The sequence below is a fragment of the Eptesicus fuscus genome, chromosome 18, assembly GCF_027574615.1.
Source record: "Eptesicus fuscus isolate TK198812 chromosome 18, DD_ASM_mEF_20220401, whole genome shotgun sequence".
Lineage (NCBI taxonomy): Eukaryota > Metazoa > Chordata > Mammalia > Chiroptera > Vespertilionidae > Eptesicus > Eptesicus fuscus.
In genome coordinates this window covers 41056987-41083698 of record NC_072490.1, presented here as the reverse complement: position 1 = coordinate 41083698, position 26712 = coordinate 41056987, and the positions used below count along the sequence as shown (strand labels likewise).

The 26712-nt window shown below is 37.7% G+C and overlaps 1 protein-coding gene across 1 annotated transcript in view; it reads left to right on the top strand.

Annotated features, from left to right (window-relative positions):
• Positions 1–26712, top strand: part of PBRM1 (polybromo 1) — a 140359-nt gene that overhangs the window by 33441 nt on the left and 80206 nt on the right. Inside the window, exons 10-18 of the mRNA XM_008151491.3 lie at positions 1692–1774; positions 2808–2903; positions 3803–3894; positions 6089–6302; positions 10667–10808; positions 12140–12237; positions 14377–14421; positions 22909–23185; positions 23841–23946. Of these exons, the coding sequence (XP_008149713.3) occupies positions 1692–1774; positions 2808–2903; positions 3803–3894; positions 6089–6302; positions 10667–10808; positions 12140–12237; positions 14377–14421; positions 22909–23185; positions 23841–23946 (1153 nt within the window). The remainder of the gene's footprint in view (positions 1–1691; positions 1775–2807; positions 2904–3802; positions 3895–6088; positions 6303–10666; positions 10809–12139; positions 12238–14376; positions 14422–22908; positions 23186–23840; positions 23947–26712) is intronic.

The window sequence follows — 26712 nt, the reverse complement described above, 5'->3', positions numbered from 1 at the left end:
ATGTATGTTGCTAAGTGGGTACTGGAAATATCGGGGGGACACTTTGTAAAGTATATGATTACCTAATCACTATGCTTGTTGTAAACCTGAAACTAATACAAAATAATATTGGGGGCCTGGCCGGTGTGGCTCAGTGGTTGAGCATTGACCTAGGAACCAGGAGGTCCCAGGTTCGATTCCCGATCAGGGCTCATGCCCGGGTTGTGGGCTAGATCCTCAGTCAGGGGCGTGCAGGAGTCAGCTGTTGCATGATTCTCATTGTTGATGTCTTTGCCTCTTTCTCCCTCTCCTTTCCTCTATACAATCAATAAAAATATATTAAAATAATAATAGTAATAATAATAATAATAATAATATTGGGGGTAGGGAGCGGGATTAAGTCAGTCTAGGTCAGTGGTCGCCAACTGGTGGTCCGTGGACCACTGGTGGTCTGTGAGGTGCGAAAGGTTGGTGAATGCTGGTCTAGGTTTAAAACAAAACGAAAGAAACCATTACCTCGTTCAAGGTCATAACGCTTAACATCTGTTTTCTTATAAGAATTTTGTAGTTTTAGCTTTTACATTTAGGTTTTTGGTCCATTTTTAATTAATTTTGGAAACATGAGGTAGGTATTAGATAGGAATCCATACTCATTTTTTTACATGGGATAATTATTTTTCCTTGCACCTCATGTTGAAAAGATTATTTATTTTCCCCAATGACTAGTCTTGGCACCCTTGTTAAAAAAAATTGACTATACGTTTATAGTTTTATTTCTGGATTTAGTTCTATTCCATTCATGTCTATCTTTATGCCAGACAAGGTTTGTTTTTTATCCACTTTTTGGTTAAATATTGATTTAGTCCCTGCATTTAAACCACATACAAATAAAAAGCAATCTGTAGTATAATAAATACAAAAAATATAATGACTATTTTGTTGCTTTGCAGTTCCCTCAGAAGTTTTATAGTCCTGTAATGAACAGTTGTTTGTAGAGATTTCTTGAATTAATAATATATCATTGGGAATTTATGGATGCTCAGAAAATCTTTTAGGAATAAAATATTTAGACTTTCAGAATGCTGATTCAAATACCGTTGCTTTCAGTAGTCAGTGTTAACCTTTCTTTTTTATCTTTTAAGAAACATTTAATGAAAACCAGGAATGAATTTGTAGTTCTTGTATTCTTAGTCCTTCATTAGACATTTTAATTGTGTAATACCAACTATTGATGCAGTTAAGAACTACTTTTTTGATGTGATTATTTTCTCTAAAGTAAATTATAGAGAGAAGGGAAACTTTGGCTTTGATGTATTAGTAGTCTATTAATTTAAGTGAGTACATTCATTCTAAGTTTAAGTGGATAGTCTTTAATTAGAAGGTATTTTTGTTTCAATTTTTAGGTCAGTGTACACAGGTAGAGTTCATTGTATTTTCGTAGACTTCATCATATTTTTACCACTGTTTTTCCTTGTTCATCATTAGAACTTACTTAACTAATTGAAAAAGCTAGGAGGCTTTTAAACTTATATTTAATTAAAAAGATGTTTTGGAAGCTTGTGGAAAGGTTAGAGGATGCAGCTTTGTGGCTGTTGAATGAAAGGCTACTCCGGATAGAAGGAGGGCCATAGAAAATGTCCAGTGTACAATTAACATTTTAAACTGTCCTTTTTTCGATACTTTTTGTAAAACAACTAATTTTGTCTTGACAGGATGCAAATTCTATTAAAAAAATATTTTATATGAAAAAGGCAGAAATTGAACATGAAATGGCTAAGTCAAGCCTTCGAATAAGGTAGGTTTAAAAATAGCTAGTTTGCCCTGGCTGGTGTGGCTCAGTTGGTTGAGCATAATCCCGTGCACTGAAAGGTAGCGGGTTCGATTCCAGTCAGGACACATGCCCAGGTTTGGGGCTCGATGGTGGGGAGGGGTAGCCAATTGATGTTTCTCTCTCACATTGATGTTTCCCTCTCCCTTTTTCTCTCTCTATAAAAAAATCAGTTAAAAAAGCAATCTCTAAAACCCTTGTGCTTTTATTATTTGCCTAATCTTCTAGCTAGTGAAATCCATACAGTAGAAAACAAATATTTTGCATTTCAAGATTTTATTTATAATGTGATTCTGAAGAGAGTAGGGATAACTCTTGCCCAGCACCTTCATTGCAGCTGAAGGGTTATTTAAAAAAGAAATTTTTTAAATTGTTATTTAAAAAGAAACAATTTTTAAGACTTAGCATCACTATATGCTTTTATTGCTGTGTGTGTGTGTGTGTGTGTGTGTATGTTTATATATATAATATACATATATGTTATATGTATAGTTTTATTTTGTATATAACATATTATACACATGATGTATATTATATATAATATAGGTAATTTTATGATATTTGTATATAATGTATAGTAGAAGATGTTTATATTTACCGTGAGAGTATTTAGTCAGTTGTTGGAAGATCTAAAGTCTCATCCTGTCCTGGCTTTTCCTTGTGCTAGGACTGACTTTGAACAAATCTTCTGGGATTCTGTTTCCTCCTACTTGAATGGAAAGGTTGAGTGGCTACTTTAGAAACTTTCTTCTGACCCTGACATTTGCTTGGTTACCAGATTCTTTGATCACTTTGGTGACCATAAGCTCTGTAGTACCAGCTGTGGTACATTCCCCAGGTTATGGAGCAACGCCTGCTGTACCATAGAGGCTCAGAAGTATTTGAGCATTTCTATTTAGATAAGAAGAAAATGGTTATTTCCTTTTTGTTTACCCAGCATTTTGATTTTAGCTGTCAAGTTTCTGAGTTGTGTGTTTTTTTTAATCTTATCTCTGGATAGGACTTCATCAAATTTGGCTGCAGCCAGGCTGACAGGTTCTGCACACAGTAAAGGCAGCCTTGGTGAAGAGAGAAATCCCACTAGCAAGTATTACCGGTGAGAGAGAATGAGTGTGTTTAGTCTGAGAGCTGACCCATGTTTATGAGGATAGGCATACTAGTGTTTACTTGATGGCCATCTTGAAGTAATATTTTGGGGTAGAGCTGGGTTATTATAAGAGTTTGTTATCAAGTACCTTATTTAAAAGGTTGAGATACTGCCCTGGCCGGGTAGCTTAGCTGGTTAGAGTATCATACAGGTATGCCAAGATTGCAGGTTCCATCCCCAGTCAGGACACAGGCAAGAAACAACCATAATAAGTGAAACAACAAGTCAATGTTTCTCTCCCTCTCCTCCTCCCTCTCCCCACCCTCTCCCTCTTCCTCACTCTCCCCTCCTTCTCCTTCTCCCACATCCCCCCTCCTCCCTTTCCCCCTCCCCCTCCCCCTCCCTTCTTCCCTCACTAAAATCAATAAAGAGAAAGAAAAGGTTGAGGTACTACTTTAGGCCTGACCTCACCTCTTAGAAAATATTTAAGCAATATTGTTGGGTATGTTTAATATTACCAGTAAAACATGTAAAATCTAAAAGGTTTTGTGTTCGTGATAGAATTTGTGTTCATTGTAAAATATGAGCATCTTAAAAGAGAACCAGTAATTATTAACAAATCTTTACTTTTCATAAAATAAGAAAGTAGTGTTGCATTTATATTAAAAACAAATTGCAAGTAGCCTATTTAGGCTTTCTAACACCACTCCCTCTTTTTTAAGATAAAAATATTGATACTGGATAAAACTGATTATGGAGAGTATAAAAGTACAAAGATAAATTGAGGAGGCAATTGAATAGAAATTCTTTTTCTTTGAATGTTTTGTTAACAGTTCCTATTTCCTATAAAGTAAACAAATTACTGTAACATCTTTCCATGCCTTCTAATTGTTTGTTTTTATTTGTAGGAATAAAAGAGCAGTCCAAGGGGGTCGTTTATCGGCAATTACCATGGCACTTCAGTATGGCTCAGAAAGTGAAGAGGATGCTGCTTTGGCTGGTAGGCATTAGGCTGTGAGACTAGTTCAATGCCTTTTCAATGGGTCCTTCTGGATAAGGAAATTGCAGTGACTTTGGTCTGGCTGAGAGTTTGTCAGGTTTGAAGTACAAGCTATTTTGTGGCATTTTGATTTCACTCTTTGGTTGGCAAACTTATCAAAAGCTTATTGCTTTATTTTGTGTTAAAGTTTGTATTTGAGTAAATACTTCTTTCAGTACAGTTGGTTTGACAGCATTAGCAGATCCTGGTTTGAAACCTGTGATAGTGAGACTAGTGCCAACATCAGGGAATCCCAGGAAGACATTCGTGCACCGGTGGGGAACCTTGGCCTGGCCTGAGGGGATAGGGCCGAAACCATCTCTCCAACATTCCCTGAGGGGTCCTGGATTGCGAGAGGGCACAGGCCAAGCCTAGGGACCCACCGGTGCATGATCAGGCCCGGGGAGGGACTACGGGAGGGCTCCAGGGTGTACCCAGCCCTTCTCGCCCAGTCCCAATCAGGGCTGACCAGGGAGGGACTGCCGGAGGGCTCCAGGGCGTGTCCGGCCCGTTTTGCCCAGTCCCAATCGGCCAGACCCCAGCAGCAAGCTAACCTACTGGTCGGAGTGTCTGCCCCCTGGTGGTCAGTGTGTGTCATAGCGACTGGTTGATCAGTTGAACGAATGGTTAGCACATGAGGCTTTTATTATATGGGATTTCCAGGTTATTGACTTTTCTCAGCTATAGCTTATGACTTAAAGGTAGATGTAAATTATAATCAAAGCAGAATGGTAAATTGCCATTTAAACAAGTCCAACAGAGGGCATTGAGCACTAAAAATGCATGTAAGAGTACATAGTTGGTTAAATAGCAATCTAAACAAGAGTACATAGTTGGTTAAATAGCAATCTAAACAATAGCTATCCCATATAAAATGCAAATCGCCCAAACGGCAGAACGATAGGTCGCTATGACACGCACTGACCACCAGGGGACAGACTCTCAACGCAGGAGCTGCCCTCTGGTGGTCAGTGTGCTCACACAGTGGAAGCACCACTCAGCCAGAAGCAGGGCTCACGGCTGGCGAGCCCAGAGCGGCAGTGGCGGGAGCCTCTCCAGCCTCTGCTGCAGGCGGGATAAGGAGTGAGGGGTCCCGGAAGAGGGTGCAGGCCCAGCTGAGGGACGCTCCCCCCTCACCCTCCACCATTGCATGAATCTATGCACCGGGCCTCTAGTAAAGATATATTTGATGTCATTGTCAGTCTTTCTCTTAAGTATGATATAATATTTTTCATTTTATTGTAGATTTTTTTATATGTAGAGATAAAATTTGTTTCATAAAGTTATTATGGCATATCTCTTGATTTTATAATCAAGTGTGATACAACAGATTTTTCCAGCTGTATGTTATTTTGTACTAAATCTATAAAAATTTCATAATTACTGCAAACTACTTATTAGAGTATGAATTTTAACTTTTTTATACTTATCTACAGAATTAAATTTTTTAAATTTAAATTAAGCCTTGTCATAAAAAATTGAAAGAAAATTGCTCTTTTCATTAGCTTTTTTTTTGCTTATTATAAAAGTGACACACGTTTTATGTTTAGGTTTTCTTCTAACATTTGGTTAACTTCATTAATCTTATAGTAACATAACAAATTGAGGGAAAACCACACCATGTACAAAATTTTTAAAAAGCATTTATTGCCTTTTTTCAAATAGGTAGTATTGTTGTCACAAAAGGAGTATTATTTAGTCACTTCAGCTATTAAGAAAAACAAAGTAGTTGCCAATGGCCAGGAAGTTTCACACCTACATTTTCTTCTAAGAATTTTATAGTTTTAGCTTTTACATTTCAGCTCTGAGAACCATTAAAGGCTACTTGTTCCTTTTCTTGGCCAAACATACAGAACAAGGAGTCTCTGAGGAAGGCACATTTAAAAGATAAATTACTTTGTAACCTTTTGTTTGTTTGTTTTGTAACCTTTTAAAAATAGCAAATTTACTAGGTAACATTCTACTCTATTTCTGTATAACATTTCTCTAAGTAATCATACAGTTACATTGAGCATTACTAACATCTTTAGTGAAGGGTAGAGCTTACTCTTTTAAAATAAGTATTCTCAAACATATAGCTTAACCTGGAAGGTTGTTAAAAGAGCTTTTCAAAGTGTGGTTCTTTTCCTCATAAATACATTTTTTGTCTTTCAAGCTGCACGTTATGAAGAAGGAGAGTCGGAAGCAGAGAGCATTACTTCATTTATGGATGTTTCAAATCCTTTTTATCAGCTTTATGACACAGTTAGGAGCTGTCGGAATAACCAAGGGCAGCTAATAGCTGAACCTTTTTTCCATTTGCCTTCAAAGAAAAAATACCCTGATTATTATCAGCAAATTAAAATGCCCATATCACTACAACAGATCAGGTAAAATGTCTGGTACATCACTTGGTATAAATTTATTTTCTTGTGGTTGACCCTGCACATATATCTTTGTTGTTGTTGTTGTTGTTGTTGTTGTTGTTAATAATCCTCACCTGAGGATATTTTTTCCATTGATATTTAGAGAGTGGAAGGGAGGGAGGGAGGAAGGAGAGGGAAGGAAAGAGAGAGAAGGGTAGGAGGGAGGGAGAGAAAGAGAAACATTGATGTGAGAGAGACATATCCTCCTACATGTGCCCCAACCTGGGGCTGGGGTTTGAACCTGCAACCCAGGTATGTGCCCTTGACTGGGAATCAAACCTGCACCCCTTTGGTGCATGGGCCTGTGCTCTAACCACTGAACATACCAGCCAGGGCTGCACATATATCTTCCTTTTTTAAGTGGAAAAGGATATTAAAAGGTGAAAATGTTTTTCATATGTCTAGAGTATGCTTGAATATGGTTCCTATTGTGAGAAATAAATTTGATTAAATACAAATGATATTCTTTGTACTGCAATAGTCAAGATGCAAATTGATGGAAGGTGTTCCAGCTAGACATTTTGTGTCAGATTATGGATTATAAAAAGTCATGCAGCTCAAAATTTAACTTCATTTACTTGCCGAAACCAGTTTGGCTCAGTGGATAGAGCGTCGGCCTGCGGACTCAAGGGTCCCGGGTTCGATTCCGATCAAGGGCATGTACCTTGGTTGAGGGCACATCCCCAGTAGGGGGTGTGCAAGAGGCAGCTGATCGATGTTTCTAACTCTCTATCCCTCTCTCTTCCTCTCTGTAAAAGATCAATAAAATATATATTTTTTAAAAAATTTAACTTCATTTTCTTATAACTGAACAAAGTACATAAGTTTTCCTATACCTTCTATTGATATTTTAGTTACAACAACTTATCTCTATTTAAAGTATATATCTAAGTTGAACCCCTCTCCCCTCAGAATAAGTTTAGACAGCTCTTAGAGAATTCGTCAGCTAAAACAATAACTGAAAGATGGTTCATCTTGGTTCCCTTTTTTGTTTAGACAATGTTAAAGTGATCATTGGGAATTCAGCCAGATAATACTTAAACCACCACAGTTTCATAAAAAATAGTAGGAAATAAGTAATATAAAATATGATGTTTTAGAACTTCCACATGTAGGTTAGGTTTTGCAATATACCCAGGTAGAGGCACGAAGCAGGTAAAGTATCATAACTGGGCAAGATCAGATTAAGCTGGTATTAACATGATGTTTACATGGCAGATATTTAACCTTCCAAATAGTGGCAATTAGCCCTAGCCAGTTTGGCTCAGTGGATAGAGCGTTGGCCTGCAGACTGAAGGGTTCCAGGTTCGATTCCGGTCAAGGGCACATGCCCAGGTTGCAGGCTTGATCCCCGGTGGGAAGCGTGCAGGAGGCAGCCAAACAGTGATTCTCTCTTATCATTGATGTTTCTATCTCTCTCCCCCTCTCTCTTTCTCTCTGAAATCAATAAAAAATATATATTAAAAAAAATAGTAGCAATTAAAATTCTTGTATTCACTGGATTCTCGGAAATAAGGTTGTTTAAACAAGCATGTTTTATGGTTTTGCTTTTGTAACTTTTATTTTTATCATTTCATCAGAAAGATCTATGGTGTTTTTATTTAATCCAAACTTTGGAGGTTTTGTACACAAGTATAATATAGAAAATCAACTAATTTTACCCTCTTAAAATAACATGGAAATTAAGGCTGCCATTCATAAGAAAATAGCCTGGAAGTTTGTGGTTTATACTCTTCACCTTAGAAAAGATAGTCTTGTAAACGTTGAGAGAGTCTCTTTTAATTGAACGGTTTTTGTCATTATCTTTTATCCCACTGTCTTTTCTTTTAATTCAAATAGTCTAATTAATTTAGTTCAGAAGAAGACACATCTGCAGCCAGCTCATTCACCTGCCTACAACTTTCTCTCAAGTTAGAATTTTTTAATATAAACCTTATTTTGTCAAGTCAATAATCTACAATAACTTTTCCCTTCTTTTAAACTTTACTCTGGTAGTTATCTGGCACACAGGTAGGGGAGTGTGAGGAATAGAGACGTGGCTGAGGCCTATATGGTAGCACACTAGGGTTCTGAAGGATCAACTTTTTTTTTTTTAATATATTTTATTGATTTTTTTTACAGAGAGGAAGGGAGAGGGAGAGAGAGTTAGAAACATAGATGTGAGAGAAACATTGATCAGCTGCCTCCTGCACACCCCCTACTGGGGATGTGCCCGAACCAAAGTACATGCCCTTGACTAGAATCGAACCTGTGACCCTTGAGTCCAAAGGCTGACGGCTCTATTCACTGAGCCAAACCAGTCAGGGCGAAGGATCAACTTTTAACCCTTTGCACTCGCTTGCTTTTTTCTCGATTCCTTTATTCTACTCGGGATTTAATTATTTAAATACCCCAGATTTTACAAAGCGTGGCAGTAGAATAAAAAACTGGAGTTTCTTTTCATACAAACGTATTTATTTGGATTTTTTTATATTTCAAATTATTGATACATTCAATACAATTCGACATACGAGCTGCTACCGATGCTAACCGTGTCGAGTCACACTCGACATCCGAGTGCAAAAGGTTAAGATATCTAATTTGCCTTCTTTCCAAGGAAAGATTGGCTAGTGGTGCCTCACAGTAGCTGGGCTACCTTCCATTGTGGTCTACAACAGCCAAAAGGGAAATCTAGAGCTGTGCTGTCCAGTATGGTAGCCACTAGTTACATGTGACTGGTGAGCACTTGTAATGTGGCTTGTGTAACTAAGGAACTAGCTTTTAAATTAAATTTTGACTTAAATAGCCATATGTGACTAGTACAACACAGTCCTAGTAAGATTTGTTGGCAGAAAGAAGATAGTAGAGTGTCATCAAAAGCAACAAAAATGGAAGAGTGGCCAGGCTAGTGTGGTTCAGTGGTTGAGTATCTACCTATGAACCAGGAGGTCATGGTTCACTTCTCAGTCAGGGCACATACCCAGGTTGCAGGCTAGATCCCCAGTGGGGGCGCATGCGGGAGGCAGCTGGTAGGTGATTCTTTTTCATCATTGATGTTTCTATCTCACTCCCTCTCCCTTCCTCTCTGAAATCAATAAAAATATTTTTTTAAAAAAATGGAAGAGTGGGCAGAAGCTAGACAGCATGGCTCCATTTTTTATTTCCCATTATGTTCTTCCCTTGACCCACTATTCTTGATTAACTTCATTCTGATAAGTAACTTCAGATTTATTATGGATTGTCATTTACAAACTTGGGTTCTCTGTCTGTTCTTTGTGGTGTTTCCAGCACATTATCCTTGGAGTTGGCAGAAATAAGTCTGAGACTGTAATTGAAATTCTGGGTACTAGTTACATAGCTGGTACTGATAGCTGAGTTTGTGCTTAGTTGTTTTTTGCTTCATCCCAAAGATGTCCTCTAACATTCATAACTCTTTAAGTAGTACATGGAGTCTGCATATGATTTTGGTAAATTTTAAGTAAAATTTTACATGCAGGATGGGTATCATTCTAAGAGGAACGTGTGGAATTTATGCAGTTATTCTGTGAAGCTATTTACACATATTGTCGTTCTTAATACTATTTTTGTGACTTTGATTAATAGCATACAAGTGCTATAATCAAAAGGTTGAAAAGTGTATCCTGTCTAAATTCATATATATAGAGTTAGGCAAACCATCACTCTTCACATAGTACAAATACAGGGACTTTATGAGAGTTGGTATTAGTAACAGCCATAGTGTCTCAGAGAAATATCAGGATTCTTGAGATTTTTAAGTAAATTAAAAACTTAAATTTTAGTTGCAAATGTTTATATTGGAATATTTTTGTCTTTCATTGTCCATATTTGATACTCCTGGGGGATAAAAAAGGTCATTCTAAGTGTTTCTTCATGGCATTGCCAGTACTTTCTCTGCTTTAACTTTCATGAACTGGAATGGTCTCTGATTTTCAGAAATGGGTAGATTGCCATGATTCTTCATTAAGGTCATTCAAACTTTCCTAATTTTTCTAGGATTTGCATGTTAGTCACTAACAGAATTTTCCCATTAGGATTTTTGTTAGTATATTTGCTTTGTAATGGACCACCTTACTAGGTCCTCTGATTACATCTTACAGTGTTCTAGCTTATTCTTTTGGATTTTTAGTTAAATTGTCATGTTGCCTAAATATAATGGTACTTTTGCCTCCTCACTTTATATCTTGAAAATGTCATTTTCAGACTTCTGATCAGTATAACTAATAAAGATACCATCCAGTGCTTATCAGAATTTCTGCACTAAACTTTGAGGAAGGGTGTTTCATAATTTTCATAATGGAAAATTCTAGCCATATGTTTGTCTTCTACAGAACAAAGCTAAAGAACCAAGAATATGAAACTTTGGATCATTTGGAGTGTGATTTGAATTTAATGTTTGAAAATGCCAAACGCTATAATGTTCCCAATTCAGCCATATACAAACGAGTTCTAAAATTGCAGCAAGTCATGCAGGTATGATATCTTGGTTTTGCTAAGTTGTTGCATGTATAACTGAAATAATTTTATACATTTTGAGAATGTTTTTTAAAGATGTATGATTTCCTCCAGCAAGATCACATCATTTATTTCAACAAAAAGTACTGCTGAATATTTTTTTTTAGCATCATGACCATGTAGAATAGAAATTATAGTTTAGACTGGGTTAGTTTTGCGAGTAGAAGAGGCAGGAATTTGTCTCTGGGGAGTGATTTTAGGGTCTCAGACAGTTTCCCTCCAATCATAGGTGATATTCTATGGATTAGGTGTTAATTTCTTTGGTTCTAGACTTTGTCTCTTTTGAGGTATCATTGGTGGTAGGAGAAGGGGCATCTTAAGGCTAAATAATCATTGTATAGAGTCCATGAGTTTATTAGATCCTTTCCGAGAGCACACCTTAAAGCAGGGGTCCTCCAACTTGTTAAACAGGGGGCCAGTTCACTGTCCCTCAGACCATTGGAGGGCCGGACTATAGTTTAAAAAAAACTATGAACAAATTCCTATGCACACTGCACATATCTTATTTTGAAGTAAAAAAAACAAAACGGCAAAAACACCCACATGTGGCCCACGGGCCGTAGTTTGAGGATGCCTGCCTTAAAGGGTACTGAGGTTACGGGTCAGTTAGGGGTTTTGAGACAAAAGGCATAAATATGAAATAAAAATACTGTCTACTTGTCTGTTTTTGGTAGAATTTTTTTGGAAAGCGAATCCCAAAGCAAGTTATCAGCAAAAGCAATTTTAGATAAACTAAAGAATCTTCACTATGATCAGTGCTGTGGATTTCAAGTATTTCCCTTTCAGTACTTCATCTGTATTCCTTAAGTCTACTGTGGTTTGACTTTCAGCTGTGTTTGCCAGAAGGTCTTTAAAAATGCATGTGTTGAAAAGTAGATCTTTCACTTCTCACATCAATTTTTTTCTTAGCCACACTGTTGCTTAAGAAGTCGAGGGTACTAAAAGCCATCTTTGAGTTGGCTTTATGTAAATTAAATATGGCCACCAGAGCTGGGTGCCTCTATAACTTAACTTGCCTCAGTGCTTTTAACAAGTCAATGCCCTTTTTAGTATTAAATTCAGCTAGTGTTGATTCCCAAACCCTCTGGATCCATTTTCTAACCTTTTTTTATCATGCAGGCTTTTGTTAAATTGGGTTATTGAAAAATGTTTAATGACTTTAATTTTGCGAATCCTACGTGTGGTTGTATCTCTCTGGGTGAATCTGATATGTCTAGCTCTTTAATATTCATATATTCTAGGAGTGCTCAGCAGAGTGAGCTTGACTCCCGGGATCTGCTCTGTTTTAGGCAAAGAAGAAGGAGCTTGCCAGGAGAGATGACATTGAGGATGGAGACAGCATGATTTCCTCAGCCACCTCTGATACTGGTAGTGCCAAAAGAAAAAGGTATATATACTTTTCTCATAACTGAAGACATCTTCTCAGTTTCTATTTATTTTGTCTTAGATAAGTACAGAAAAATGTTTTTTAAGCTATTAAATATGAATTCTCTTATAAGATTTAAATATTTTATAACATGTATTCTTTTAGAACTATATAATTAGCACTTTTTTTGTGCAAGTACCATATTGCTTTTAGGTGATATAGATAAAAAGGACAACTACTTATATACGTTGGCGAAACATGTTCTTTTTGTGGTCCACGTTATTTTGTTTTAATAGTGCTACTTAAATTTAATTTAGGTAAGTTTTCATGGTAAATTACAAAAAAATTAGTGCTATCACTGCAGTGATGTAAGTCATTACTATTGCCCCTTTGTTTTTCCTTGTTAATCTGATCTTTATTTGCCATTTTAAGGATGTCAGATTGTAAAATTCCAAGTCATAACTTATTTTAGTTCATAAACTATTAAGCTGTCTTTCACTTTCCAAAAAGATTCTACCAAAAACGGACAAGTAGACAGTATTTTAGATATTTGGCTTTCTTTTTTTTCTAACCTTTCTCTTCACTTCCCTAACCGTTTCTTTCTCTCATGGGTTTCATGGAAGGGGAACTTACTGTGAAATTCTGGAGCTGGACTTCTATAAAGAATCATGCAAGGCCATCTCTTTTGTCTGTGCTTCCCACATGGAGTTTCTCTGGCTTGATCTTTGTGGAACACTATATTCCCCCTCAGCCTTAACTCTCTCACCATCTTTTTATCAGCAGTCAATCCAAGGAGGATACCTTAGACAAGGAATAAGCTAATCACTAATAGCAGGACTTGACAGATTCAAAGCTGAATGAAGAAGTCATTAGTAACTGTTGATACAATTCTGTTCATACATTAAGAGATCCACTAAGATGAAGGGATTAAAAAAATGGTTAAGTAAAGAGAAGCTGTCCTGTATTACCCTCTTATAAAATAGCATTTGGGAAAACTTTTTTTAGTTTGGAAAATAACTTTGTTTGCTAGTCTATGCCATGGTAACTAAATTGATTGGTGTACCCTGAGATGTGAGTCTCCTCCATTACTGGCCTATGAATTTCATCCTTCCAAGTTCTTAATTCCTTGTTATACCAGGGACAACGGAGGAAAAATGTGAAAGCAGATCAGAGACATCAAATCAAGAACATCTTTGAGTGTAATTATATAACTCTACTACAGCATCACCTGTGTTTTCCAGATCAGTCACCAAAGATAAACACTTCCCAGGCAAAAGAAGGTAATGGAGGCAAAGTGATGGTACAGTTAGTGCCAACACTGAATGAAAAGAGAGATTGTAAACTAGTTAAGTGTTTAAAAACACACACAAATACAGTTCCACGGATGCATTAGCTCAGGCCAGATACTTAAAAATTACCTATATCTGTGGGACAACCTAAGTTGATTAAATGAAAGATATTACTCTAAAACCTGCTGTAAAAAGAAAACTGAGCATTAAATTCTTGAAATAATAAAATTCCACTTCAAACCAAAAGTCCCTTTATGAACAGATTTCCTAGAAAGTGTTTTGTATAACAACGTGAAAAACAGATATAAGTGAACAACAAATATAAATCATAGCTAAAGCAGTAAAAGAACCTACCCGGTTATGAAATAATAGGCATGAGTGGTCTTTAAGAGTTTGAGAGAAGTCCTATATTTTAGACTATGACAAAGGAAATAATGTAATTATTGTGCCTTCCTAAAGGCTTACTAATTCAGAAGATAGTTATGTTAAGAGGATTTGGGAATAAAAAGTATACTTCTCCAAAATTCAGGCAAACACGGTAGCCTAGGAATTTAAGTTAAGCTTGTCCAGGGAAGTCAGGACCACGTTTTCCAAGTATAATTCTCTCTTTGCCTATTTTTTTAATATTAATGACTCTGAGAAAAATTAATGTGATGTGTTCTCTTCATTGTGGGATTGCATTCTTCTCCCTCAGCCCTCTACCCAAAAATCTAACTGCTGTCTTCCATGTTGAAATGTCCCAAGTGTTCTTATATCCTTTATCTTTTGGATTGAATAAATCCTTTTTTTCTCAACCATATTTGGTTTATACATAACCCTCCGATATTGCTTATTTTCTCTTCACATGTAATGTTTGTTTCTGCTTTCCCAGGAACACTCTTGACAGTGAGGTGTTTGGTCTCAGGAGGCTATCCAGGTGTGCAGCCTTTTTTTATGAATAAACATTTTTAAAAGTATAAGCTGTGGCATGGTCAGTAGTATTGTTTAGGTGAAAAGTGAAGTCTTAAGCATGTGAAATAATGGTTGTTACTTGAGTGCTAGTTTATTTTATGAATGAAGAAAACAGTATTGTTTAGAAGTACAGTAGTAAAAGAAAGTCAGAATTAGTTAACTTAGATAAGTTCAGTAGCCTTAATTTGCTTGGTTGGCCAGGGGCAACAAGCCCTCTCACCAATCATTGTGGCTGTGCTTCACCAGCAAAAGGTAGAGGGTAAGTTTATGATGGCATTGCCAGCATCCAGAAGCTAGCAGATGCTAATTCCCTTTCAGGGATGCCCTTTACCTATTGGGGATGGTGGAGGGATTAAAATCAGTGTTGACAATCCAAGTGATGATGATCTGTGTTGACACCTACCATTGGGTTAGTGCTTTTTGAGCATGAACACATTTTCTTAGTCTCTGATCTTGTCCATGTTTTATTTAAAAGCATCCATTATTTTGCATGTTACTTGTGATTTTTAAAACAGCCTATGAGTTGCCATGTTATAGTCCTAGTATTCATTGTGTGGTGCTTTTATTTTTATCTTTGCTATCTGGCATTCATGGAGTGTCAATTGCTTGCAGAACACCAGACTCTGTTCTTACAGGTCATAAAGGAGAACGTTTAGTCATCACCTGTACCTGTCAGGAATTTATTAAGTCAGGAAAACAGGTTGAAAACAAATGAAACTATGTGGGAAGATTGTACTAAAATAATTACATAAGATACATAGTTGTGTAGTATGGAAATGTGTTATGATTGCCCAAATAGCTTTAAGAAATCTGATTTTCCTACCATGTTTAAGGTAGTATTCTAAACTTATCTGTATGTTGCTACCATGTGTAGTCCATCCTACAAAACCTTATTCCTAATATTTTCCTTAAGAAAAGTTTTCTCAGTGTTTTTTTTAAAAGACCATGGATTGTATTTCTTTATTTTTTAATTTTATTTTTATTGATTTCAGAGAGGAAGTGAGAGGGAGTGAGAGACAGAAACATCAGTGATTAGAGAGACTCATTGATTGGCTGCTTCCTGCGCGTCCCACACTGGGGATTGAGCCTGCAATCCAGGAATGTGCCCTGATTGGGAATCGAACTGTGACCTCCTGGTTCGTAGGTCCACGCTCAGCCACTGAGCCACGCCAGCCAGGCTGTATTTCTTTTATATCACTCATAGTGTATGGCACAGCTCTAAGTAGTAGTAGAAATAGAAATGTGGGACATCATGGAGTAGTATTGTAACCCCAAATTCTAGAGCCTGACTGTCCAGGTTCAAATCCCAGTGGTTTTTTTTTATTATCTCTGATATGAGCCTCATTTCAATTTCCTCTTTCAAACAAGGAGTTTATGATAATACCTATATAGGATTACTGAGAGGACCTGATTGGTTATTATGTTTGAGCTTGGATACAGAAAGTACTCAGTAAATGTAGCCGTGATTATTTTCTGGAAGTAGTTTCTGTTGATATCAAGATTTGAAATCAGTGGATTTCATTTTGTTTTTAGTCAGATGTCACTAGTCTGGGAAAACACGTTAGAAAAGATGAATGAAAGGTTTTATTTCTTAAAGACTTGAAGATGAAATATAGTAAGCCTGATAAAAGAAAGAACCTTTGGATCTACTTAGCTTAACAGTAAGCACCACGGAAGCTCTAGGGCCAGTGAATTAAATGCTGGGCTACCTTGAAGCCTATGAACAGAGTGGACTTTGATTAGAGAAGCTGTTAATAAGCATTAACTTGGGAAAAGGGAGAGCATGATAAAAGCAGCCTGGTGATTATCAGCTGATTCAATTCTCAGCACTAAATACTTTATGGCCTTAGGTATTTACTTGACCTATCTAATCCTCTGTTTTTACATCTGCAATGTTGAGATAATAATTGTACCTGGTTGTCAAAGTTGTAAGATTAAATGAGAATGTATATATGATCCTTAAGTGCAGTCTCTGACACGTGGTACAAGTATTAGCTATAACTATAAATAGGATGTGTATGTGTATGCAAATACATCCTATATAATAAAGAGCTAATATGCTAATTAGACTTAACAGCTGAGCGACTGTTCGGACAACCATGTGGATGACCTTCCAGATGAAGCCGGGGCTGTGAGGGCTGGCCGGGGCAGCCAGGGCTGTGAGGGCCGAGCCCCTTGCACAAATTTCATGCATCGGGCCTCTGGTATAATAATAAATAATAACTTCAGAGGAAGAATAATTAGGGACATTTGAGAAAGTGGTCAGCCACAAGGTATGAGGGTTAGGACTAACACTGGCATGAAAAACTGAAGGGAAAGTTCAGATCTAGAATGGCTATGGACAGCCTTTAAAACTTGGTGATGTCCTGGCTGGTTTGGTTCAGTGGATAGAACGTCAGCTTGTGGACCAAAGGGTCCTGGGTTCGATTCTGGTCAGGGGCACATGCCCAGGTTGTGGGCTCGATCCCCAGGAGGGGGCATGCAAGAGGCAGCCAGTCAATGATTCTCTCTCATCATTGATGTTTCTCTCTCTCTCCCTCTCCCTTCCTCTCAAATCAATAAAAATATTTTAAAACACACACAAAAAAAAAATTTGATGATAAACTAAGAAAAGCAAAAAATGACAGTAATTCCATTACTTCTGGCTGCTGTGGAGGTCAGGAGGAGGAGGGTGGCAGGTATTCTGGAAAATCAGAGGTTCAGAATGGAGCCTCTGTCAGCTCAAGATCTTTGTGCAATTTAGAGAAAGCACCCATTTCTCAAGACACTTGACTTTCATTTATTGGCAAATTGCTGTAGTAATCTGATTTTTAGCACAGGACCCTTTATAGCCCATCTCCTATAAAATTCTAGAATTCTATGTTTGTTACAACAATGCCTGTGATCTGAATTGGCATCTCCTTAAGTGCACAGTGATAAACAATCCTGGTTTTGAACTCTCTTAAGATGTATTTTACTTTATATTCAAAAGTACTGGTAAAGATGAGAAGAAGAATGAGTAGGCGAGGTCTGGGATTTAATTTATGCACCTTTCCCAAAATGGGGAAAGGTAAACGAACTGCTGTTAATGGTCTGAGAGAGGAGAGTAGTAAGATGTATAGAGGGGTTCTAAAAAGAATCTGAAAAGCAAAATGACATTGAAAACAGGAACCAGAAAATATTAAATAGGGAATGTGATAGCTATCTTTTTATAATATAGTTTCATTTCAAAAAGTATTTAAATTTTCTTTCAGAAGTCATGGATATAATCAAAGTTTGGCACCCATATTGGAAAAACATAAAGCATATATACTAGTTACCTAGTCTAATACAGTTTATTATGAAAGAGTATAAATTTAGCTCTGCATTTTCTGACAGCCAGATTAAAACTAATGGGCCAGTTGTTCTCAGTCTCAAAGGCAATTTAAGGACTTGGAAAAATGTAAACAAAATAACAAAAATGGATGTGTTCAGAAAAGATCCTAAGTGACTCTAATAAAAAAAGTTTGCTTGCCTTTGAAGATGGGAACTAGTTATACATCTCTCTTAAAGCATGAATGATACAAATGTAGAAAGGATGTTATTAGTAATACATGTCATAAAACAGTAAATTTCAGTTATTAGAGCAGTTTCTTTTCTTTTTAAAAAAAAAGTTTTTATTTCAGAGAGAGGAAGGGAGAGGAAGAGAGGGATGGAAACATTAATGATGAGAAAGAATCATTGATTGGCTGCCTCCTGCACTGCCCCTACTGGTGATTGAGCCCACAACCTGAGTATGTGCCCTGACCAGAAATCGAACCTTGACCTACTGGTTCATGAGCTGACACTCAACCACTGAGCTACACTGACCAGACTAGAGCAGTTTCTTAAACAGTTAGATTTTACATTTTGAGTATGTTCCATTCAAAACTGCCTAGTGTCAGTTATTCCAGTAGGAAGAACTGATTACTTGCCATTCTTTTACTTTTTGGCATTTTCCCTAAAATTTAGTTAAAAGCCTTTTCTTCTCTTTAAAAGTCTGATAAAAATTCTGCCCTAGACTAACTCACATTAGAATATTTGTAGCTTCATACAGAAAAGCCTAATGGTAGTTGTATTGGAGCTAGGAAGTGAATAGAGCTGATCTTTTGGTCTAGGTAAGGGCCTCAATTGAATTGTTCTGCTTGGTATTTCTGGAATGAGGAGTGATTTCATTCTGAGTTGATTATTAAAGAGCTCTTTTAAGCTCAGATGTTTAAAATAGAATTCCCTAGTCTTCCTTTTGAAGTTCAGCACCCACAAGTAAGACCTAAAGAAACCATATCTGACTTTATTAGTTTTAAGTATTCTGTGATATCAAATTTAGGTTCTGAAATGTTTCTTTAGAGGCTTCCTGAAGGTTAAAGTCATCTGTGATTTAATTTCTCCCTAGATGTGGAGTTCGTTGCTATTGGAGCTTTGTCCCGAGTTCCCTTTCCATTATCCACTTGCTAAAAACCTTTATTGAGAGAACTCTTCCTCTCACATCATTGCCCCAGGATGCCACTTTGGAGAAATAACATCTTCTAGATCAGCGGTCGCCAACCTTTTGGACCTCATGGACCATCAGTGGTCCGTGGACTGCCAGTAGGTGACTACTGCTCCAAAGGTTTCCTTAAACCAGCAGTCGCCAACCTTTTGGACCTCACTGACCACCAGTGGTCCGCGGGCCACCGGTTGGCGACCGCTGTTCTAGATTGTCCTCACATAACAATCACTAATTTGACATAGAGACACAAAAATAATGATAGGAGGAAATGGCAGGAATGATCAAGGAGGCCACCAAGGGAAATGAGCAGTCTGAATACACAGCTTCTGGGCATGATCCCAGCCCTAGGAAATGGGGATCCGTTTTGTCACCTAATAGCTCCGTGATGCTAGGAAGATAGCATTTCTGAGGCATTTTACATTTTGTTTTGTTTTGTTAATCCTCACCCAAAGATATTTTTTCCCTTGATTTTCAGAGAGGGTGGGAGGGGAGAAAGAAACTTTGATGTGAGAGAGACACATCAATTGGTTGCCTACTGCACACACCCTGACCAGCTATCAGATTTAACCTGTAACCTGGTTATGTTCCCTTGAGTGGGAATTGAACCCATGACTCTTTGGTGATTAAGGATGAATATTTCTTTTCACATCTGTTAATTATTCTTTGAGTTTTGTTTCTTTTCTTTCTTTTAAGCATATTTTGAACCTTGGAGAGAAAATATCTGGCCTTTGGCTTCTTCGTGACCCAGCAATACAGTGAGTGGTCAGAGGACTGGACTTGGAGACCCATTCAGACACATAGTTTGCTTCAAGAATGAATTTCCTTTCATTTATAAGATAGGGAACAGATAAAAAACTATTTATCTCTAAGTACTACATTATAGGATTTTAGTTTCTGCTAAATAGAAATTAAGTCATACGTTATTTCTTTTTATTACCTATATTCCTGTTCACTTTGAGACTGCTGGTTTGAGTCTGGCTAGAATTTCTTTATCAGTGTGTTGAAGACATACATTAGACCAGAAATCATATTGGAAGATCATCTCTTCTGATAATTCACTGAACCACTCACCTTGGGCAGGTCATTTAGCCTCTTTGAACCACTTTCCTCAGTAATTCAGAGACTATCCCATATGTTCTTGTGAGCCCTTTTTTAACTCAGGTCCCAATCTGATCCCTTGTACTTTGTTCCATACCACTCATTTCAGTTTCTTAGTATCATACTAGAGGCCCGGTGCACGAAATTCATGCATAGGGTCCCCTCAACCCAGCCAGCACCCTCTCCAATCTGGGACCGCTGGCTCCTAATCGCTCACCTGCCTGCCTGCCCAGTCGCCCCTAACTGCCCACCCCCTTCCACTGGCCTGATCTCCCCTCCCTGCCAGCCTGGTCGCTCCTAACTGTCCTCCTCCACCACCCCACCCCACCCCGCCGGCCCGGTCACCACTTACTGCCCCCCTCTGCCGGCCTGGTCGCCCCAACTATCCCCCCTACCAATCTGGTCGCCCCACGCAGCCTGCTGTTCAGTTGTTTGGTCATCCCTCACTAACCCCCCTGCCGACCTGGTCGCCCCATGCAGCCTGCTTGTTTAGTCGTTTGGTTGTCCCTCACTAACCCCTCTGCTGGCCTGGTGGTAGACAGCCATCTTATGAGGGTGTGATGGTCAATTTGCATATCACCTCTTTATTATATAGGATCTCATTGGGGGAATTTGGAGAACAAGACAGGGATCACACTCAAGGATGAAAATTTACTCAAGAGCTCAGATGAACCACAGACTATTTTTTTGTAAGAGAAATTTTATTTGGTAAATTATAGAGATAGAAAAATTAATTCCTAGAAGAAATGGGCTTAGTAAACAAGTTACAAAGGTAAAGGAAGGGTTCTTGGTGCTTGGGAGTGGGGAAGCTAATGGTAATGTGCTAGGGGGTGAGGTGTGTGGGGGGGTAAGGGATAAAGGAAAAGGCACGGGCATGTTCCCAGGAGGGAGAGTGCACTGGGTCCTCCATCCTAGGGGTTAAGGATGGACGTTTTAGGGAAGGTCCCAGGGTATGGTCTCAATAGAATATTCAGCAGTTTTCCAGGTGTGTCCATTCATGATTGTGGTCTCCACTAATTGATTGGCCAGCACCAGGGCAGGGCGGAGATTATTCAATGCAGCTAGTCCTGATGTCAGCCTTTGCTGGGTTTGTTGTTTATCTGGGCCTGGAACTGAAGTACAACTGAGGCTAGATGTTATCTCTAGGGAGAAATGGTCAGGGGGTCCAAACTGCATGACCAGCGATATGTTAGTGAGGGAAAAGTCACCCTGGGGACGAGGTCCCACCCTACAATTGATTGTCCATTGCTAGATACAGGGCTTTCCATCCTGTTGACCTTCTTTACCTGGCCCATCCTTGCTCTGCTCCTGTCTGTCTAACTGCCTACAGCATCACCCCCTCAGGGATCTTGGCTCTGAAATCTCAGAGAAAAGGAGTGCAGGGTGTCTTCTGTACCAGCTTCCTGCTGAAAGGGGGTGACGTTTTTCTTCAGAGCCAAGAGAATCTTGCTGTCTGTCAGGGACTATGAAGCCTAGGCATGGAAGGAGGTGGCAGTGGTGTCTACAGGTCCCTGAGGATGAGTAAGGCTTATAACCTGGTGGAGACAAACTGTGTTACAAAACATAGTATTATTGGGGCAAAAGTTGGAATGACAAGAGTTACTACAAATGGTCCAGTGGAAGGAAAAAGTTTTAGTTCTAATAATTCCAAGTAAAAGGATGGGAGAAAAATAAAACATTAGTTTGGAAGGTTGTAGCCAAATACTTATAAACATTAGAAAAATTTAGGATCCAGTTCAGTTAATAGGTGAAAAATAAAACTTTGGAGATAATTAATTGAATTTGTGTCTAATATTCACAGCTGTGTATTAGAGTCTATTGAAGTACAATTTTTCCCCCTAAAATCACCCTCATTTTTATTAGAGACCTATTTATTTACTGTATTACGTCCAGTTTCAGTTTGGCCTGATTGTTTGCATAAACATAACAAGAATAGTAATAGATTGTATAGGCTTTTTAAAAATCTGCTTTGCTGGAATCTCATGATTGAGCTTTAATGAGCCCGTTAGGGCAAAGAAGCCATCAGGTTTGATTGCAATACCTATAGACCTGGGTGAATTCCTCACATTCTTGAGGTTTCCAAAATGTCTTGAGGTTCCTTCCTTGCCATCTCTCAAAAAAGCAACCCTCGTTCCTTACCTGGAAAGACTGCCATGAACCACATGACCAAGCAAGGTGCCAGGCTTGCTCCAAGGGACTCCTATTGGCTTCAAAGTCAGTTTTCATTCCTTCAAGTTTTCTGGTGACACAGACCATTCTTTACACTAGGTTGGGGTTATGGAATACTGCTGATGGAGGAAGGAAGCAGGGACTGACCCTGACAGGGTAAATGCAAGAGAGACTTGTATCTGCTATAGAAATGCTAATCTGGCAGACAGACCCGCTTTGTTTTCTGGTAATTAGGATATGCAGGTGTTCAGAGTGGTTGTCTTAAGAGAGAGAACACTTTTGTGTGTGCATTTGTGTTTTGTTTTTTAAGTGAGGACTGTTAAGTAGGGAATTAATAGTTTTAATTCTCTTTTGCTGTATTCTTAAAAACAAAACATTTGAATTGATAATAAGATTTTATGTTTTTTGGCTGTCAGATAAGATCTTTTTTCAAGCATTGCATTTCATAAATATTCTAAACAGGTTTGTCTGGTGTTCATTGGCTGCTCCTGCCATAGTCACTACGTTTTAATGATTTTGGAAATTTTCCTTATACTTGCTTATAGTTTCCAGCATGTTTACTGTGTTTGTGGCATACATAATCAACAAATTATGATCATGAAGCACCTGCAATATTAATTAATTTCATTTCATGTATATCCTTGTATAAAAAAACCTGAATTTCTCATTTTCCCCCTTTTCTACCTCCCCTTTCAACAGTAAAAAGAACATAAGAAAGCAGCGAATGAAAATCTTATTCAATGTTGTTCTTGAAGCTCGTGAGCCAGGTTCAGGCAGAAGACTTTGTGATCTATTTATGGTTAAACCATCCAAAAAGGACTATCCTGATTATTATAAAATCATTTTGGAGCCAATGGACTTGAAAATAATTGAGCATAACATCCGCAATGACAAATATGCAGGGGAAGAGGGTATGATGGAAGACATGAAGTTGATGTTCCGGAATGCCAGACACTATAATGAGGAGGGCTCCCAGGTAAGGACATATCAGGAATCAGTTTTTTTCAGTGTAGTTAAGACACATTTTCTTTCTTTCTTTTTTTAATATATTTTTATTTATTTCAGAGAGAAAGGGAGAGGGAGAGAGAGATAGAAACATCAGTGATGAGATATACTACCCTTCAGTCAACCATTCTTCAGAGAGAGCACCTAAGCAGGGATTGTTGCTTTTCACAGATCAGATTCCAGACTGTGAACTCAGACTGATGCTAAATCCCATTTAACCTGGGACTTGGTTTGAGATATTCTCTCCAACTATTAGATATTTTTAATTTTTATTGAGCTAAGTCTGCTACTTTGAGGGTCCAGTGAAAAGATTTATGAAGAACAAAACACATGTAAATATGTTTTAAAACTTCTGTAGTCACTTGCAATGATTCTAATATAGTAGTTCTCAAACGTTAGCATGCATGTCTGCACATTAAAATCTCCTGGAAAGCTTAAACAAGTCAATTGAAGCCTAAGCCCACCACAGAGAGATGTGATTTTGTTGCTTGATGGTGATCTCAAGCTTTATTTCTTTAGTTCCAAACTATTCTAACCTGTATTTTTAAGACTTCTTTATGGATATGTATTCTACTTCATTAGTAAGTATTTTAGAAAATAATTGTAAATATATTTATGGAATATAGGTGTACAACGATGCGCACATCCTGGAAAAGTTACTCAAAGATAAAAGGAAAGAGCTGGGACCACTGCCTGATGATGATGACATGGCTTCTCCCAAACTCAAGCTGAGTAAGGCAACCTCACAGTTTGTTATTCCATTTCGTCTCTCAAGGATAGATTACTGATTTACTGAAAAATACTTAATAAGTGGTGAATGTATTTGAACTTGCACTCCAGCACAGAGTTTCTTTCTTCCTCTCAAGCATTCACTTCCATATTTTAAGTTGTTAAACTGTGGAAAGCATGTAGGAATAGAATATAATGTCAGTGGTGTTTTCTTGAATGTGATGGATATTTTGTAAATGTTAGTCAGAATAGGTATTTTTTTTCTATATATGATGCCTGAATGGGTGTAGTGGCAATTTTGGTTTTTGTATGTTTGCTGATTACTAGAATTAAAAATGAATCCCAGCAACTTCCTAGACAGAATTTGAGAGGGTAGGGATGTCCAGCCACGTACTATCCATAAGTTAACTTAGCTGTCTTGAATGTGGTGTGTGGATGGTATTAAAAACTTTGAGGGAAAAGAATAACTCAAAAATAATTACTACTATTGGGTTAAGCAGGACGTTTCTGCTTTATTAAAACTTATAATTAATGAAGCAAATACCAACAAATGATAGTGGTATTGTCATATATTTTTTAGGACCATATTTGCCAAATAGGGAAATAAGATCCTACTTTTTATATGAAATGGCTGTACACTGAATTTTACAATAGCTTTGGGTATGATTGCTAAGTGATGATTTTTTTCTGGTTATCTTTTCATGGAATTGTAAAAGCATACAAAAGGTTTGCAGAAATGAAATACTTTTTTCTACTTTTTAGGGACACAATGCCTTTTAAAACTAGAACTGGGCCTGGCCAGGTAGCTCAGCTGATTAGAACTTTGACTCGATACACCAAGATTGCAGGTTTGATCCCCAGTCAGGGCACATAGAGAATCAACCAATTAATTCATAAATAAATGAAACAACAAATCCAGGTTTCTCTCTCTCTCTTCTCTCTCTCTCTCTCTTTCTCTCTCTCTCTCTCTCTCTCTCTCTCTCTCTCTCTCTCTCTCTCTCTCTCTCTCTCTCTCTCTCCTCCCTCCCCCTCCTTCTCCCTCCCTCTCTCTCCCCCTCCTTCCCTTCCTCCCTCCCTCCCTTCCCTCCCCCCTCTAAAATCAACAAGTAAAAAATGAAAAAAATTGGAAGAACTAATTCTGTAAGTTGAGTTAGGACACTAAAGTTTGATCGATCAATAAATAGATAATTTAACAATGGCTAAATATATAAAAATACATGTGTTTCTTTAAGTTTGGAGAAGGGAGATTTTAATATGTAATGTTAACTTTTCATTTCTCTATTTTATATTACGAAAAATTTCAAACATACACAATTATAAAGAATAGTACAATGAAACTCTGTATGCTATACCTGTTGCTCAGCATTATCAAGATTGTATTGCCCAGCCAGCATGGCTCAGTGACTGAGCATTGATCAGGAGATCATGGTTTGATTCCTGGTCAGGACAAATGCCCAGATTGCAGGCTCGATCCCCAGTGTGGGGCTTGCAGGAGACAGCCAATCAGTGATTCTCCCTCATCATTGATGTTTCTCTTCCCCCCTCCCCTCCTCTCTGAAATCAATAAAAACATATATTTTTTTAAAAGATTGTATTATACTTATTTCCTATATTCCCTTTTCTTATTTCCTGTATTCCTCTTTGGTTCTAAATAATTTAAAAGAAAATTCAATTATGTCATTTAATTTCTACATAGCTTAGTATACATCTCTAAAATATATAGATACAGTTGACCCTTGAACAAGTTAGGATTTAAGGGTATGTGCCTAAAATTTCCATATAATTTATGTGAGCCCTCATATGCAGATTCCCATCCCAGGATCAAAAATACTGTTTTTAATCCAGGGTTAATTGAATCTGTGGATTCGAAACCCTGGGAGGCTCACTGTATGTTTATTGAAAAAAGCCCATCAGTAATGGATCCTTGCAGTTCAAATTAGTGTTCCAGGGTCAACTGCATTTTCTTAAAGTCATTATCACATATAGTGAAATTATCAGTTTCTTTTAAAAAAATTTTTTTTACTGATTTTAGAGAAGGGAGACAGGGAGAGAGATAGAAACATCGATGGGCTATCTCCTAGGGATCAAGCCCACAACCTGGACCTGTGCCCAAACTGGGAAATGAACCTGTGACCTCTTGGTGTGTGGGAAGGCACTCAGCCAACTGAGGCACACCAGCCGGGAAAAGTATCAGCTTCTTAGTATCTGGCTCTCATTTAATGACCTATCAAATTTTACTAGTTGTCTCACAGATGTATTTTTACAGTTAGTTTCTTCAGATCAGGATCTAATTATGTTCTACATATTACATTTGATTGTTATGCCCCTAAGCGCATAATCTAGAGCAGTTCCCCTCCTTTTTTTATCCTCATGCCATTGACTCTTTAGGAACCAGGTAACTTTTCTTGTACAGTCCCAAATTCTGGGTTAGTCAGGTCACTTCCTTGTTAACTTTTTCCTTTATTCCTCTTATTTCTTACAAATGGAATTTAATTATAATGGCTTGACTAGATTTCATTTCAGCTTGTCAAGGATGCTTCATAATAAATTTTCTACAATTGTGTTGTATCATGTTTTAATGCAATGTCTGGTTGAGGTAGAATACAAAGAAGGTACACACATTGCCTTTATTTTTTTTTTTAATTTTAAATTCTTTATTGTTCAAAGTATCTATATATGTAAAAAGCCAGCGACTGCAATGACCATAATGACCAGTCGCTATGACACGCACTGTGGCCAGCGAACCGGCCCAATCAGGGGGTGGGGCCA